At 61.7% G+C, this 15,135-nt stretch overlaps 1 protein-coding gene across 2 annotated transcripts; it reads left to right on the top strand.

The window, feature by feature from the left end:
- The first annotated feature begins 3,674 nt into the window (after positions 1-3,674).
- Positions 3,675-12,880, top strand: ZNF444 (zinc finger protein 444). 2 transcript variants are annotated; one of them, XM_043996047.1, is made up of 5 exons: positions 3,675-3,848; positions 4,652-4,996; positions 9,498-9,606; positions 11,920-12,353; positions 12,616-12,880. In XM_043996047.1, exons 2-5 carry the CDS (start codon positions 4,667-4,669, stop codon positions 12,664-12,666), a joined length of 924 nt encoding a protein of 307 aa, XP_043851982.1. In that variant the 5' UTR covers positions 3,675-3,848; positions 4,652-4,666; the 3' UTR covers positions 12,667-12,880. The 2 variants fall into 2 exon arrangements, with proteins under 2 accessions (XP_043851982.1, XP_043851981.1); XM_043996046.1 differs by having other exon boundaries at positions 3,684-3,848; positions 11,920-12,690.
- Positions 12,881-15,135: the final 2,255 nt, after the last annotated feature.

Raw genomic sequence — 15,135 nt, 5'->3', positions numbered from 1 at the left:
AGGCTCACAGAAGGGCAGAAGAGAGCCACCTTTCCATCTAACTCTGCCTGAGGGACTGGGCATTGGCTTTGGGCTTGGGAGAACTTGGGTTCAAATCCAACCTCAAACATTGAATGTATGACCTTGCCCAAGTCACCTAACCTCTCAAGGCTTCAGCTGTAGCTTCTGCAAAGGAGCCTCTCCCAGCTCTAGAGCCACCACCCAGGGAGATTCAGGTGCAACAAAGCAGTCAGCAGCCCAGAGTCAGTGCATTCATCACCAAACATGTATTAAGCACCTACTCTGTGCCAGGCCCAGCGCTAAGTGCTGGGGATACAAAAAGAGGAGAGAGATAATCCTGCCCTCAAGGAACTTCCAGTCTAACGGGAGAGCCCCCAGGCAAGCCGCCACACAGCAAGCCCAGAACTGGCTGAAGAGGAAATGCTCAACAGAGGGAAGACACAGCAAATGAGCATCTTAGCACCAATTATCTGCCTCTGGTCACAACCTAGGAGGGCAGTACAGTGACACAAGGCATGGACGAGTCAAGTGACACACCCAGGGTCACATGGCAAATGAAGATCTGAGTTAAGATTTGAACTCAGGTCCCGGGTCTTGTTGCTGGGGCAGGTGTGCTCATCTACCTGTGGTGTCCGCCATCACCCAGCTCATGCCCAGGGCCCCAGGAAATCACGGCACACCCATCAGCCACACCCTGTGAACCCTGGCGGCAGACAGCTAAACCAGGTGGGGGTGAAGGCACCAGCCTCCAACAGACCAGGGCATCAGGGGAAGTGTCTGCCTCAAGCACATGAAGACCCCTCTGGTGTGTAGGGACCAATTTTTAATTGGGGAGTGTTAGCTAAGCGGCTTGCTGCAATATTGGGGCAAGGACGGAGACTGGCAGCCTCCCTCAAAACAGAGCAGGATTTATTTAACAAGAACAAACTTTAAAAAAAAAACACACACAAACAGGATCCGTAGGATCAAGGGAAAGGAAATAAAATGGGGAAAGGAAAATTATACAACCTGAATAACACCACCACCCAGGAATCAGCTGAGAACACACAGCTGCATCCTGTTGCCTTCCAGCTTCCAGCTAGAATCTCAAATCTCCTCCCTTCTTCCCAGCAGACCCCAGACAGCCCCCAGCCAATTGGCTGGCCACTCTGACAGTCACATGACTGCCCTCACTAGGCTTCCAATCATTATAATTTTGCCAGACCCATTGGGGAGTGGTGATGACTAGCGCCATGGCAACGGCTACAACCAGTGGGTGGAGCACCATGAGGTTTGTGGAGCCCCAGAGGCCAGTGCTTGTGCTGAGGTTTGTTTTTAAAAATTCTAGCCAAAAGATGGAGTCATAAAAACCTCAAATAACAATTAATTCTTTACAGGTGGAATGGGTAGGTGAGAACCATCTGTTCCAAGGGCTATGAAGGAGGCCCAGGCAAGTGCTGTGGAGTGGCCAGAGCTGGCCGGAGGCATCTACTGCATCCCAGGCCGGCATCGGCCATCTTGACTGTAGCCTGGCCACTGGACTTCAAGTCAATCCAATTCTGGGAAGGTCAAGATGAAGGACAGATGATGGAGATGGAGAAGGGGGAGGAACCTGCCCCTTAGGTCAGGAAAAGTCAAGGAGATGGAGATGGAGCATCCGCTAGAGAGCTCCATGGGAACCACATCTCTCTTCAAAGTCCTCAGTGACAGGGAGCTCCCTCCCAACAAAGAAGCCCTGACTGTGCAGAGGGATTTCCTTCCACTGGGACTGAGGATGAGAGGAAAAGGGAGTTCTCTCCGGGAGGTGGCAATGGGCAGGGCCCAGAAGATGGAGGGCTTGGCCACAGGGCATAGAAGACTGAGACTCCCTCGGAACCCCAAGGAAGAGATGAGAGGGCAGGCAGCCCCTGCCTGGGCTGAAATGGGAAGTCCCCAGCCACGCTCCCTCCTTTCCCATTTCAGCTTCACGTTCGGGGGTACCCACTGACACCCAGCCCCTCCAGAGCCCCAGGCTTCCGTGACTCATCCTGGCCAGGTCTCAGTGTACCCATTGCCACCGGCTTGCGCAGCACCTCTCCCTGCCTCCCCTCCCCCCTTCCACCTGCCCCCTTCCTGGGTCCTCCCTCTACCTGTCCCTTCCCCTGGCTCAGCCAGTGCCAGTTGGATTGTCTGCTCTAAGTGCAGCAGGGATCCAGCTGTCCCTCTCCTGACCTGCCTGGCCCATCTCAGTGGTGGCTGCCAGCTTCAGGTACTATCTCCACAGCTTCTCCCTGCTATACTACCACCATCCCATCCCAGCATCTCTGAGCTTGCCCAACTAGAAGGTCCTGGCCAGCCCCCCTGCCAAGTGGCTGTGGCCTGGGAGCCTCCAAGGAGCCGAACAGAAGAAGGCTGGTGCCTCCTCCCTTCCCCCTCCCCCCTCCGCCCTCCCCTCTTCCTCTCCTCCTCCCTTCCCCCTCCTCTCCCCTTTCTCCCCCCTTGCTCCCCTCCCCCTTCCTCCTCCCCTCCTTCCCCTCTTCCCCCTCCCCCTCATACTGACTGAAGCATCATTCCCCCTCCCCCCTCCCCACAATAAACATGCCGTTTCTCACGTGACACAGATCCGGGGCTAGTCTCTGATCTCTCTCCAGCTTGTCTCCATTTTACCCCACCAGCGGCACAGCTGCTTCCCCACGTCAGGCCCTCTCACCCCACCCCATCCCACCCCACCCCAGCGACCTCCCTTCACAGCACCCCCCAACAGGTGTTGGCCTTGCAAGGTGGCACTGAATCTGCCTGCACTGACCTTCAGGCTGCCCCTCGGTACCTTGGCATGGGCCCCTCTCCCCCAGTGTCTTCCCTTGGAGATGCCCTCCCCTCCTCCCTGCATTCATCACCTGCTCTTTAGGCTGTGAGCCCCCTAGCACTCAGGACACAACTGGAATACAGTAGGTGCTAAATAAATGCTTGCTAACCCAAGAACTGAGATTATCTAGTACAACCTCTATGTTTGACAAAAGGGGGATACGAGGTTCCGAGCAAGGAAGGGCCCGACCCCAATCGTCGCTCATGTGTCGCGAGTCCAGGCTGAGCGAGCCCAGGCGAGGAGCCGGGAAAGGGGCCTTGAAGGCCGCGGTCAGCAAGTGGACTGTGGTCCTGGCCCGCCAGTCCGGGGCGAGACGGGGGTCACGCCAGGACCAGGCTTTCCCGGCCTTCCAGACTCCCCGCCCCTCCCCCGCGGTTTCTTCGCCACCCCCCTCCCTCCGGAGGGGGCGGGGAAGAGCGGGAGGAGTAGTCAGGCCGAGCGCTCTCGCCGCCTCCGATTGGCTGGGACTCCGAGCGCCGCTGCTTGGGATGAGTCCAGAGCCAGGCCCAGGCCCTGCCCTCCTCCCGTCTCTTCCACCGCGCTGTCACCCCAGGGCCCCAGCTTCCGGCGGAGCCACCTCCTCCCCTCCTCCCACTCCCGTCTCCACGGCAACCGCCCTTCCCTCCCGGGCCCCGCGGCGCGCGCCTGCGCCCTCACCGGCCTCCCGGCCCCCTTCCTTTCCCCGCCCCCAAGCCGCCCTCCTCCGCGTTCCACCGCTCCCCGCCTCTCGCTGGAGGACGGCCTATGGGGAGCCGGGCCGCCGCGCGAGCCTTTCTGGGAAGTGTAGTTTCCTCGAGGGAGGCGGGGGGGGCACCGCGCCGCAGGGGCTGCCGGGACATGGAGTCCTCGGTGTACTTGTACGCATGTGCGGACGGCTGAGGGGGCTTTCGGGGGCGCGCGGGCGGGCGGGGGGCCCCGGCGGTGGACACGGACACGGACGCGGACACGGGCACGGGCTTGGGTCCCGACACCGAGTCGGGCGCGGGCTCGGAGGGAAGTGGGCAGACAGACAGACGTACCCGCGGTGAGCGACCTGGGGGGGGGGGGGACAAAGGGGAGGGGGCGGGGCGGTGAGGGAGGGGACCCCCCCTCGGGCCAAGGACCCTCTTCCCCTCCCCCCTTCCGACCCGCCCCACCTTCTCCCCTTCCCCCTCCCTTCCGCCCTCCCCTTTCGCTCCTTTTCCGTCTCCTCTGCCACTCCCCCTCCCCCTCCGCCCTGACCTCTCCCCCTCTGCCCCTCCCCTTGTATCCGCCCCTCCCCCTCTTCACCCTCCCTGCCTCTCCCGGTTTCTCCACCTCTCGCTGTTCCACCCCCCCTGCCCTTCCCCCTCCCTCCCCTTGCTCCCATCTAGGCTCTTCCTGCCCCTCCCCCTTTCCATAGCCCCTCCCCCCCAGCCGTCTTTCCCCCCCCTTCTCCCTTCTTCCTCTGTCCATATTATGCCTCCCCCACTCTCCGGAGCCCAGTGGAAGGAGGACTTGGGTTCAGATTCCAGCCCACACTTAATCACTATGTGAACCCCGGCCTCAGTTTCCTCCTCTGGAAAATAAGGGGGTTGGGCTGGCTGGGTCCGGGCCCTTTCTCATTTGGGATCCGGGATCTTCAAGCTCCCCCACTCCCAGGGCCTGTGGGGGCGGGGCCCAGGAGGGGGGAAGGGGGGAGGGAGAGGGGGAGGGGAAGGGCAAGGGGGGGAGGGGCCCCGGCGGGGAGCCCAATGGGGAGGAGGCGAGAGGAAGTAGGGGTGGGGGGCTGTTATTCCCAGAGGGTCCAAGGGCCCCAGCAGGGGGGAGGGGGCCCGCACTGACACTAACCGCAGCCTCCTCCCCCAGACCAGGAGCCCCCCCATGGAGGTGACGCCCCCCCTGCTGCCCCCCCAGGGGCCCCCCGTGAAGCAGGAAGCCCGGCCCGGGGAGGCCCTGGCCCCCGACTCCCCCTGGTGCCGCTTTCGCCACTTCCACCTGGGGGACGCCCCGGGCCCCCGCGAGGCGCTGGGGCTGCTGCGGGCGCTCTGCCGGGACTGGCTGCGGCCCGAGGTCCACACCAAGGAGCAGATGCTGGAGCTGCTGGTGCTGGAGCAGTTCGTGAGCGCCCTGCCCGCCGACATCCAGGCCTGGGTGCGGGGCCGCCGGCCCGAGAGCGGGGAGGAGGCCGTGCGCCTGCTGGAGGAGCTCTGGGTGAGTGCCGGGGGAGGGGGGGAGGGGAGGGGGGAGAGGAGGGGGAGAGAGGGAGGAGGGAAAGGGGAGAGAGGGAGGGAGAAAAGGGGAGGATAGGGAGAGGAGGGGGGAAAGGGAGAAAGGGGGAGGGGAGAGGAGAGGAGGAAGGAAAGGGGGAAGGGGGAGGGAGAGAGGAGAGGGGGAGGAGGAGGGAGAGAGGGAGGGGAAGGGGGAGGGAGGAGGAGCGGGGAGGACACACACCTAGCATGTCTCCCAGGAGGCCAGTGGTCTCTAGTGAACCTGATGCCCAAATCGGGGGAGGGAGGCTGTGTTGCCCACAGGTGAAGGGGGATGATCGTTCTGGCTCTACCTGTGCTGCTTGTGTCAGGGGCTGGAAGACTGTTGGGTTCTCCTCCAAGAGGCTAGCACCTTCTCTTGACTGACCTCGTCCAGTCTCTTCCCCAAATCTGTGGCTTCCCCCAGTCACCGAAGGCCCAGAAGGGCCCTTTTTGTGGGGTGGGGGCAGCAGGTCAACCCCAGGGAATTCCTTCCTTCATTGAGATTCTCCATGAGCTGCCCCTTGGAGGGGAGCCCACCCACTAGTGTGGCCTCCCCCAGGCGACCAGGTTTGCCCTGCCTTCACCTGAGAGCCAGCCCCCCAGTCCAGATCTGCTGCAGGTCTTTGAACTGGTCCTCGTCTTTGCAGGCAGCCATCTGCTGGCCAATGGGGCTGCCCGGCCAGGCCCATCCCTGCTGCTTTTCCCAAATACATGGGGGCCTGCGCTCACACACTCTCACACCACCCTCCCCAGACCCACCCACCCCGTCTTCCCCTCCCCCACTCAGAACCCCTAGCTTCCTAAAACCTCAGAATCCAGGTGTCTCTTCCATGAAACCTTCCCTGCTCCCCCCCCCCCAACTGCCTGCTCATCATGCCTTGGTGGCTCCCTGACAGTAGAGCTGGAGGTCAGAGTGGATTTCGTTTTTTCTCTGTGATCCCAGGACTAGCACATGGCAACAAATGCTTGTTAATTGCCAGATCTAACCTTGTTTCTGGTCCCCTCTGGGCTCCCCGCACCAATTTGTACTGAGAGCTCGTGCATGGCTCCCTCCTTGGGTCCCAGCTTCACTCTGTCCTCGCTTTCGGTCCTCCCCAGACGTGGTGAGTGAGCTCACCCTCTGGGCCTCTCTCCAAGCCTGGGCCTCATCCTCCTGCTGACCCGAAGTGCCTTCTGTCAGCCCCTGCCGACTGGCCCTTCTCTACACGCTAATCACCCTTGTCCTCTCTTCCGTCGCCTCTGCGATGTCTGGCATTCAAGGCTCTGCACCGTTTGCCTCTTTCCTCTTTTCCAGACTGAGCCTCCGCGTCCCTCTGGGCTGGTCGCCCGCCCGTAGTGACTTCTAGGGGGGGGGGGGGCTGCCCTTGCACCTGTCGAGCATTCTCCGCAGCTCCATGATGCCAGGGCCCTTGTCGTTTTAACTCGCTCGGTCTCGCTTGTCGCTCTCCTTTCTGTGCTGCAGGATGAGGGCCGTCCTGCCGACGCGTTCTGTTCTGAGGGTCTCCGAGAGACCCCGACACGTGCTCTCGCTCCCCCTTCTCACTGAATGAGGCCTGCTCTCAGGAGGGTGGGGACACTCACAGGCTGCCTGAGGGGTCGAGTTGGACACCCGGGTTTTCTCCACTTCCTCCCTGTCACTGTCACTTGCTTATGCCCAGGGCTGTGACCTGGCCTGCATCTCCTTTCCCTTTTGAAGATTCTGTGGTCTTGACACAGGCCGGCTGCCTCGGTCTCCCCTTATTGGTCTGAGACTGGCTTTGCCCTTTCCCGGCCGTTGGGTGCCCCCCGGTCTCTGTGACTCCCCCTCGTGCTTCTCTCCCTGGCTGGGCCGGGAGGGGTGAGGCCCAGACTGGAGTCTCGGCTCTGCTCCTTTCACTGCAGGAAGGCTTCACAAAGCCCCTTCCCCTCCTCAGGCCTCACCTTCCCCCTCTGCCCAGTAACGGTTTGCTCTCTGTCTTCGGTGTCCCTTCAGGATTGGAGAAGTGCCCAGAAGTCCCTGAAGAAAGACAGAACTGGGTCCTCTTAGCTGTGGCACCTGCTCAGAAGGATTGCCTCGGTCTCCTGTCCCTTCCCAATGGGAAATGGGCTCTTAGATTGGGGACCAGGCCAACAGATATTTCTTTGGCACCTACTACACGGAGGATGGCAACCGTAGATAGATGTGGTCAGAAAGATAAGACAGGGCCATTGCCCTCAGGGACCTCCAGTCTGGGAGGGGGTCTGAGGCCCGGCCGAGACGCCGGGCGAGTGTGAGATGCCCAGCTCTCGGCTCTGTCTCCTCTATCACCTCACGTTTTCTCCTCCTTCCTTGGGCCAGGGAAGGAGGCACAGCACGAGCCTCCAGCATGGAAGCCAAAATCTTAGTCCTGTTTGAGGCGTAAGGCGCAGGGTTCACCAGAGAGCATGGATGGTCTGGCCCACAGTAGGCACATGATGTAAGCCTCCAAAAGGGAACTCCCGGGCAGCCTCCTGCCAGCTCATCCACACCCCCCCCCCCCGGCCCCCGTGTGAGGCCTGACCCCCAGGCTTCCTCCTCGCCCTGGCCCCCAAGCCTCCGTGCCAGGTGCCCGCAGCTGCCAGAGCGCGCCTTCCTGCCTTGAGGGGCCTTTTTTGTCTTCTGGGTGCTGCAGTAGACTCCCCTCTTCCTCTCCAGCCTCCACTGGGGTCGGGGAGGGGAGGGCTGCCGAGTGCTTGGGTTCAGCACCTTCTCTGCTCTGAGGGGCTCTGTGCCCAGGCGCCAAGGAGGGTGGGCCTGGGGACCTTGGCGCATTCCTTCTCAACCTCATTCTCCTTCCTCACTGTCCTCCTGCTCCCGCTTTGAATGTTGGTGTCTCACCAGATGCTTGGGTCCTCCCTGAAGTGCCCACAAAAGAGGCTTTGGCTCCGCCGCCTTTCCCCCACGCTGCCCCAGATCTCATTCAGAGCCCTCCACACCTCCCTCGCCGTCCACGCCTGCTGTGGCTGGCCTGTGGACTCCAGAGGGCATTTTCCTTGGGCTTTGAAGCCTAGCCTGGGGGTACAGCGACGGCTAAAGATGGCGAGGAGTCAGGACCAGTGTGAGAGGGAGCCTAGGTCACGCCCTAGAGCAGAGCATGTCCTTGGGGCCGAGCCTAGTGTGGTCGCAAATGAGGGGAGCCCCTGGGGGAAGCTTTGTGTCCGCCACCTCCAGCCACAGGGTGGGCGCTTTGGTAGCTCCTCTGGGTGGACCTGGGGGAGGCCCATCAGGCTTCCTGGGACTCACCAGAGCCTGGACGTTGCTCAGACCGGTTAGCCCAGGTTCTGGTCCCTGGTCAGGGGAGCTCAGGGAGGCTGGAGTGGATGCTGGTGCAGACGGATCTGTCGTGGGACCAGCGATGGAGCCACGCGCTAGGGAGGCCGGCCAGGAAGTGAGATGATCCCTGCCCTCCAGGGGCTGCCCCTCCAACAGGCCGAACAATCGGCAGGGAAGGGCTCTAAGGCCTGTGGCCTGGATTCCAAGCCCTGGACGGCCCAGAGAACTTGGTTCTGTGGGTCTTCGGCGGCACCTCCCCAGGGGCCTCTCCTCAGGGTGATGATTCTAGATCAGGACATCGTGGGCCAGACGAGCGAAATCGGCTTCTCGGGGGACTCCCACCCACCAGGGGCCAGATGGGAAATCCTGGGCAGGGTGGGCCAAGCACATTTGCCTGGGTGTGAGGGAGGGGCCTCGTCCCCAGCCCTCTGGGGACAGCGCCTGCCGGGCCCTTCCCCCTCGCCTCGCTGTCCTCTGTCGCCACCTTCCCTGCACAGTGAGACTAAGCATCCGTGTGCTTCCTCCTGGGAGGACTGGGGGCAGGGCAGAGATGCTGCTGTCCCTGTGTGCGCAGGCTCAGTGCCCTCCTCGGGCCTTCCTAACCACACCAGCTTTTATGTGCCCTGAGAGGGCGTGGCTTCTTGCTCTTCTTTACTGGGGGGTAACCTAGGGAGAAGGTGGCAGGAGCTCGTACCCAGGGCCCTCTGTCATTCGGCGCTGCTGCTATTCCCCCCCTCCCCCATGCCGGGGAGGTGGGAGGCCCCCTGGGTGACAAGCCTTTCAAGAGTACCTGGGCTGGGGTAGCTAGGTGACGGTGACACAGTGGATAAAGCACTGGCCCTGGAGTCAGGAGTACCTGAATTCAAATCTGACCTCAGACATTTGACACTAGCTGTGTGACCCTGGGCAAGTCACTTAACCCCAATTGCCTCACTAAAAAAAAAAAAAAAACTGCCTGGGCTGGGGCAGCTAGGTGATGGTGGCACAGTGGATAAAACACTGGCCCTGGATTCAGGAGGACCTGAGTTCAGATCCAGCCTCAGACACTTGACACTTAGTTGCTGTGTGACCCTGGGCAAGTCACTTCACCCTCATTGCCCCCCCCTCAAAAAAAGTGCCTGGGCTGACCCTTTGCCAGAGAAACCACACCTCCAAATGGTCCCTCATTAAGCAGGTTCTCCCACTGTTTCAGGGTCCAGTGACGTCCCAGGACCGGGCCCAGGAGCTCAGGGGACAGCGAGATGTGACAGGTGCCGCTGGTGTCCCTGCTGGGAAGGAAGATGGAGGGATGATGTCGCTAGGTGAGAAGCAGCCCTTCCCCACTCCCCGGGGAGGCCTGGAGAAAACAAGAGGCTGCCCCTCATCTGCCTTTGGAGGAACAATGTCTATGGGGAGGAGGCTGGGCCTCAGGGAGCCCTTACCGAGAGGGGGATGGGTGATGCTGACCTTCATTAAAAGCTCCTCCCCCACAGGTCCCCTTGCCCCGCCCCAAAGGCCCCACCCTGCCTGATCCCAGGTGACCCTGAAGCCCTGGTCTCACCCCTTATCCTCTGTGTCCTCATCACCTTCCCTGACCCTAACCCACCGCTGTCCCAGGCTCAGCCGCCTGCACAGCCTTTGGCCCTGACGCCTGCCCCACCCCCATTCTTCCATCAGGGGCCTCCACACAGGTGACCTCCAGTGACCAGGACCCCATTCCCAGACCTGGGGTCAGCCCCCCCTCTCTGAGCAGCCCTGCCCAGGACCCTGATGGGCCCCTGGCCCCAGTCTGTCTGTCTAGTCCCCTCCTTCTGCACCCCATCCTGCTCATGTCCCAGCATTGATAAGCCTGGGGGATGGGAGGGAGCCACAGGCTTGGAGCCCATGAGGGGTCTCAGGCCCTGGGGAGGTTACCTTGGAGAGGAGGAAGCTGGGAGATTAGGGGGGTTACTGAAGGACTGTTGGGGACAGGAGAGAGCCCAGAGGGCAGGCAGCAGGAAATGCTCCTTGCTGGTGAGAGCCGGCCCTATTTTGGGGAGGGATCCGCGTGGGGGTCAATGAGGTTAGCAGCATTTGTTAAGCGCCGCTTCCATCCCTGGCACGTCCCCTCTGGAGCAAGTGAGGAAGAGGATGGGAGACGTCCTCTAGGCAGACTTGCCCGAGGTTTGTGGAGGCCCAGATCCTCCAAGCCCTGGGGTTCAAACCGGACCCTTTCCCTCACCCCATGTCCTTTGGCCTGGTCATTCTGTGTGCAGATGACCCAAAGTCAGGCGGTGGTGGCAAGGTTTCAGAAAGACGAGGGTGCTGGATGAGATCGATGTCTGTGGTCCGAGGGGCAGCTAGGTGGCACAGTGGATAAAGCACCAGCCCTGGATTCAGGAGGACCTGAGTTCAAATCTGGTCTCAGACACTTGACATTTAACTAACTGCGTGACCCTGGGCAAGTCACTTAACCTCATTGCCCTGCTCCCCCCCCCCCCAAAAAAAAAGAAATGCAGTCGGAGCCACGTTCCCAAAGACAAAAATAAGGTCCCTTCCCTCTGAGAGCTTGTGTTGTCTGCACCAACAGGGAGTCAGGACAAAGGCCTCAGAGAAGGAAGGGTGGGGATGAGGCAAGGGGAGAGGTGTGGGGTCCTAGCAGACACACTGGGGAGATGGCAGCGAGCGCTGGCAACCCCTTCCTGGGGAGAGGGTCCGGGCAGGCACGCCCTTGGAGCCTCCCTGGGGCACCTCGCCCATGCCCCTCCCCTCCAGGACAGCCTCCCCAGGGGTCCCGTCTCTGCCTCTGGGCCACTCCTGGCAGGTGGACGTGCCCTTTGCCCCAGGCCTTGAACTGACCTCCCCTGGCATGGACTCAAGGGCCTTCACTCTGTTGATCGCCTTCTGTCCCAGCAGCCCTGGAGAGATGCGCTCTCTGCAGGATGTCAGAGCTCAGGCCCTGAGTGGTGGCACCAGGGTCAGAGGGGCTGGGGAAGGCTACCCTTTGGCCGGGAGGTCAGAGCAAGGAGGCCCAGGGAGCTGCTGGAGTGTATTAAGTGGGGGGACCCGATCGCTGGGGGGGGGGGCTTTGGGAAGCTCCCGTTGGGCAGCTGAAGGAGGCCAGACTGCAGGGAGACCCAAGGCAGCTGCTGCTGACCTCCAGGTGGGAGTGGATGGTGGTCAGCACCAGTCGGAGGAGCAGATGGGAGATCCATATTGGATCTGGGCAGGAGAGCAAGTGAGGAGTGGGCGGCACCTATGGGGACAGAAACGGGGAAGGGAGGGGGAAAGAGACAGCAGTGGAGGTGCCGGGGCGCTCCCCCCACAGAGTACCTGGTCTCTGGACCGACTTTGTGAAGCACCTACTATGGGCCAGGACTGCAGGTGGCCCCTCCCCCTCTGCAGGGCACAGAGGCCAGCTCAGACCCCAGGGCAGAGTTTGCTTGGCTCTCTGACCTCTGACCCTGCACTCCGGACCCTCCCACCTTGTGTCTGTACCAGGGTCCAGACTCTCCCAGCGGCTCTGGGTTTTCTTCCTCGTGGGTTGTTTCCCGGATGTTTTCTCAAGGGTCATCCTGGTGCTGTTTGATGCCAGAGGGTGGGAGTGGTACCAGGCCCCCACCCCACCCTGTCCTGACCCTGTCTCTGCCCCACAGGAGGTGAGCCGCCCTCGGGGGCTGTGAGTGTGACCGTGGCCTCTGAGCTCCCCCGTCCCTACAAGCAGGAGCCGGGCAGCCCCCCGCCCCTGCCCGCACTGCCCTCCTGCCTGCCCTGCTTCCTGGGCCCAGCTGCAGCAGCGGTGGCCACGCCGGCCTCGTGCCTCGAGTGCGGCAAGGCCTTCCTGAAGCCCGCCCATTTGCTGAGACACCGGCAGAGCCACTCGGGCGAGAAGCCCCATGCGTGTCCAGAGTGCGGCAAGGCCTTCCGCCGCAAGGAGCACCTGAGACGGCACCGGGGCACCCACCCGGGCCCGCCCCCAGGGACTGGAGCCACGCCCCCCCTGGGCCTGTGCGCAGGCCCCCGGCCAGCCCGAGAGAAGCCCCACGCCTGCCGCGACTGCGGCAAGACCTTCTATTGGCGGGAGCACCTGGTGAGGCACCACAAGACGCACTCCGGGGCCCGGCCCTACGCCTGCTGGCAGTGTGGCAAAGGCTTCGGGCGGCGGGAGCACGTGCTGCGTCACCAGCGGACCCACGGCAGGCCCCCAGCCCCGGCTGGCCCAGGCACGGCCGTGGCCGCCACAGCCGGGGGCGGGCCCTTTGCCCCGTGGCCTGTGGGATAGGGAGCCACGGGCCGTCACCGGTCACTCCCTTCTCCTCGTCCTCACCTCTCCGTGTCCCCCCTTCCCCCAGATCAAGCCCACTCTCGGGAGGCGAGGAGGGAGCCCCAGACATTTGGGATGACAAGGAGGGAGCCGAAGAAAGGGGCCGAGAAGAGAAGGCTGAGGCCAGACCAGGGGTCAGGCCGTCCGGAGGCCGAGAGCTGGACTTGGTCGTGGCCAAGAGGATGGGCCAGGACAGGTGGACGGTCACCCACGGCTTGCCCGCCCCCCCAGCCTTTCCCCAGATAGGATCTGAAGCCAAGGACACAATAAAATCATTGAAGCTGTATATAAAAGGCCAAGTTCAGCGTCACCCTCTGTCCCAGGCCAGGGCAAGCAGCGCCTGGCGCTGGTGTCGGAGCCCCTCAGAAATTCCCCAAGGAGGAGGGAGGGCGGGCCCTCAGATGCCCGCAGACCCAAGTGCTCCGCCAGTTGTGCCCTCTTCCCTTTCTCATCCGAGGCTCCGTGGTTGCAAGTGACCTTTAAATGAGAGGATCCTCAGCCTCCTGCCTCCTTTTCCCTTCCCCCACGCCCCGGAGAATAGAGAACGCTGCCAGGCTGGGACCAATCTTGGGGGAAGATTGGGAGGGGGCAGAGGCACACGGCAGCCCCTCCCATGGTCAGGAAAGGGCATTTTGAGGGATTGTTGGTGTTGGGCGAGAGGGTCTCAGAAGAGTTCTGAAAGTCTGAAACCTTAAGATACGTTTCATGTAGAAAACGGAAGAGGGATGTGGTGCCTGCCGTGGTCCAGCAGCCCAGGGCACAAGAAGCCTCAGAGCCCCCTCACTCGGGGTGGCAGCAGCGGTCTGGAGGAGAGCAGGGCATGCCTAGGGGCTTCGGAGGGAGGGGGCAGCTCCCCTAGAGACGGGAGTGCCTTGTGGGGTACCAGGAAGAGCAAGGAGGGAGCCAGGCCATGACGCTGTGGGCGCTGCCTGTTGGAAGGTGGCTTGTCCAGGAGTGAAGAGGAGGTGCCCTGGGAGAGAGTGAAGGAGGCCGGGTGGAGATGGGGTGTCCAGCTGGTGACCGGAGACCTCACATCTGAGGGACAGAGTGGATCTTGGTGGGCCCCAGGGAACGAGGAGAAAATGGAGGTTTCTTCTCCCCAGGTATTTGCTAGGTGAGGCTCCCTGACCCTAGAGGGTGTGAGGAGACCCCCCTGAACAGGGCTGTGGCCTTAGAGATCCATTCTCTCACAGATAATGTTTCGTGGTGACCTTTGAGTCAGTAAGCATTGATCGAGCTCCTACTCTGTATCAGACAAGCACCGGGGATACAAAAGAGGCCAGAGACAGAGCCTGCCTTCAAGCAGCTTACAGTCAAGGGGCCTGTACATGCTGGCTCTGTTCAGGACCAACCGCGAGGACCATGAGGAAGGTGTTAGAATCTAGAGGGGTTGGGGAGCTTGTTTTGAAGGCGGGATCCTGGTTGGGACTGAAATAGCCCCTCCCAGAACAAAGCTGTTTGAGGAAAGAGTGGGGAGCTGTCCTCTGTAGGCCAGCGCCGAGGGGCGCATGCGGCTGGATCCCCAGCCCTGCGGCCAGGGCCAAAGCACAAAGATAGGGGGAGAAGGATTTCCTTTCCCAGTCACTAAGGGGAGGCCTGAGGGGCCGTCTCATCCACCCCCCTCCCCCAACACACACACACACACCCCTTGTTTTATAGAGCAGGAAGTGAAGACCCACCAGGGCAATGGCTGACCGCTTGTTGGCCACCTGCTAGGTGTCACCACAGGGGATACAAAGGAGCTTCCTGTCTAATGGAGAGGACGGTGTGTAAACGTGTACAGCGCGAAGTATTGGCAGGATCAGTAAGAAGCGATTAGCAGGGAAGGTCCTGGAAATCAGGGGGTGGGGAAGGTCCGATTTTAACTGGCGCTCGAAGAAAGCCAGGGAGGTCAGGGGGAGGGGGAGGGGAGAGCAGTCCAGGCAGGGGCACAACCAGCGCCAGGGAAGAGGGGCTTCTCCTTCCCGGCCTAGCCAGAGGGCCGGTGTCCCTGTGGGAGAGGCTGGCGCAAGGAGACTAGCCAGGCAGGAGGGGCTGGTTCAGGAAGGGTTTGTTCAGCAGGGGACTGACGGGATCAGACCTGGGCTTCGGGAGCTGAATGGGGAGTGGCCTGGAGGGAGAGACTGGAGGCAGGCGGATTGGCCAGCAGGCTATTGCAGCAGTCCAGGAAGGACATAAGGGGGGCCTTCAGCAGTGTGGGGGCAATGTCAGAGGAGAAAAAGGGGGGGAGCAGTAGTCCAGAAATGCGCGAAGGTGAAACGGAGAGACCTTGGCACTGTACCAGGTGCGGGGAATGAGGGGGGAGTACAGGATGACTCCGAGGTTGGGGGTCTGAGGGGCTGGGAGCAAGGTGCTGCCCATCGCTGTAACAGAGAAGGTGCGAGTGGAAAGAAGAATTCTGATTGGTCCGCTGCTCATCCGGTTGGAGATGTCAGGTTCGAGCTCAGAACAGAAAGTGAGGCAGGAAAGGCAGATTTCAGAATTGTCAGCACGGAGGGTCATTCGATCCCTGGGAGTGATTGGGCTGAATTTCTCTGGATGGAGGAGA

The sequence above is a fragment of the Dromiciops gliroides genome, chromosome 3, assembly GCF_019393635.1.
Source record: "Dromiciops gliroides isolate mDroGli1 chromosome 3, mDroGli1.pri, whole genome shotgun sequence".
Classification (NCBI taxonomy): Eukaryota; Metazoa; Chordata; class Mammalia; order Microbiotheria; family Microbiotheriidae; genus Dromiciops; species Dromiciops gliroides.
Note: the sequence above shows the minus strand (reverse complement) of the source record. Positions and strands in the feature narration are given on the sequence as shown.

Coding starts and splice junctions, on each gene's coding strand:
- ZNF444 (XM_043996046.1), top strand. CDS start 4,667: ATGGAGGTGACGCCCCCCCTGCTGCCCCCCCAGGGGCCCCCCGTGAAG. Junction 4,997..9,497: donor GCCTGCTGGAGGAGCTCTGG/GTGAGTGCCGGG, acceptor CCACTGTTTCAG/GGTCCAGTGACGTCCCAGGA. Junction 9,607..11,919: donor TGGAGGGATGATGTCGCTAG/GTGAGAAGCAGC, acceptor TCTGCCCCACAG/GAGGTGAGCCGCCCTCGGGG.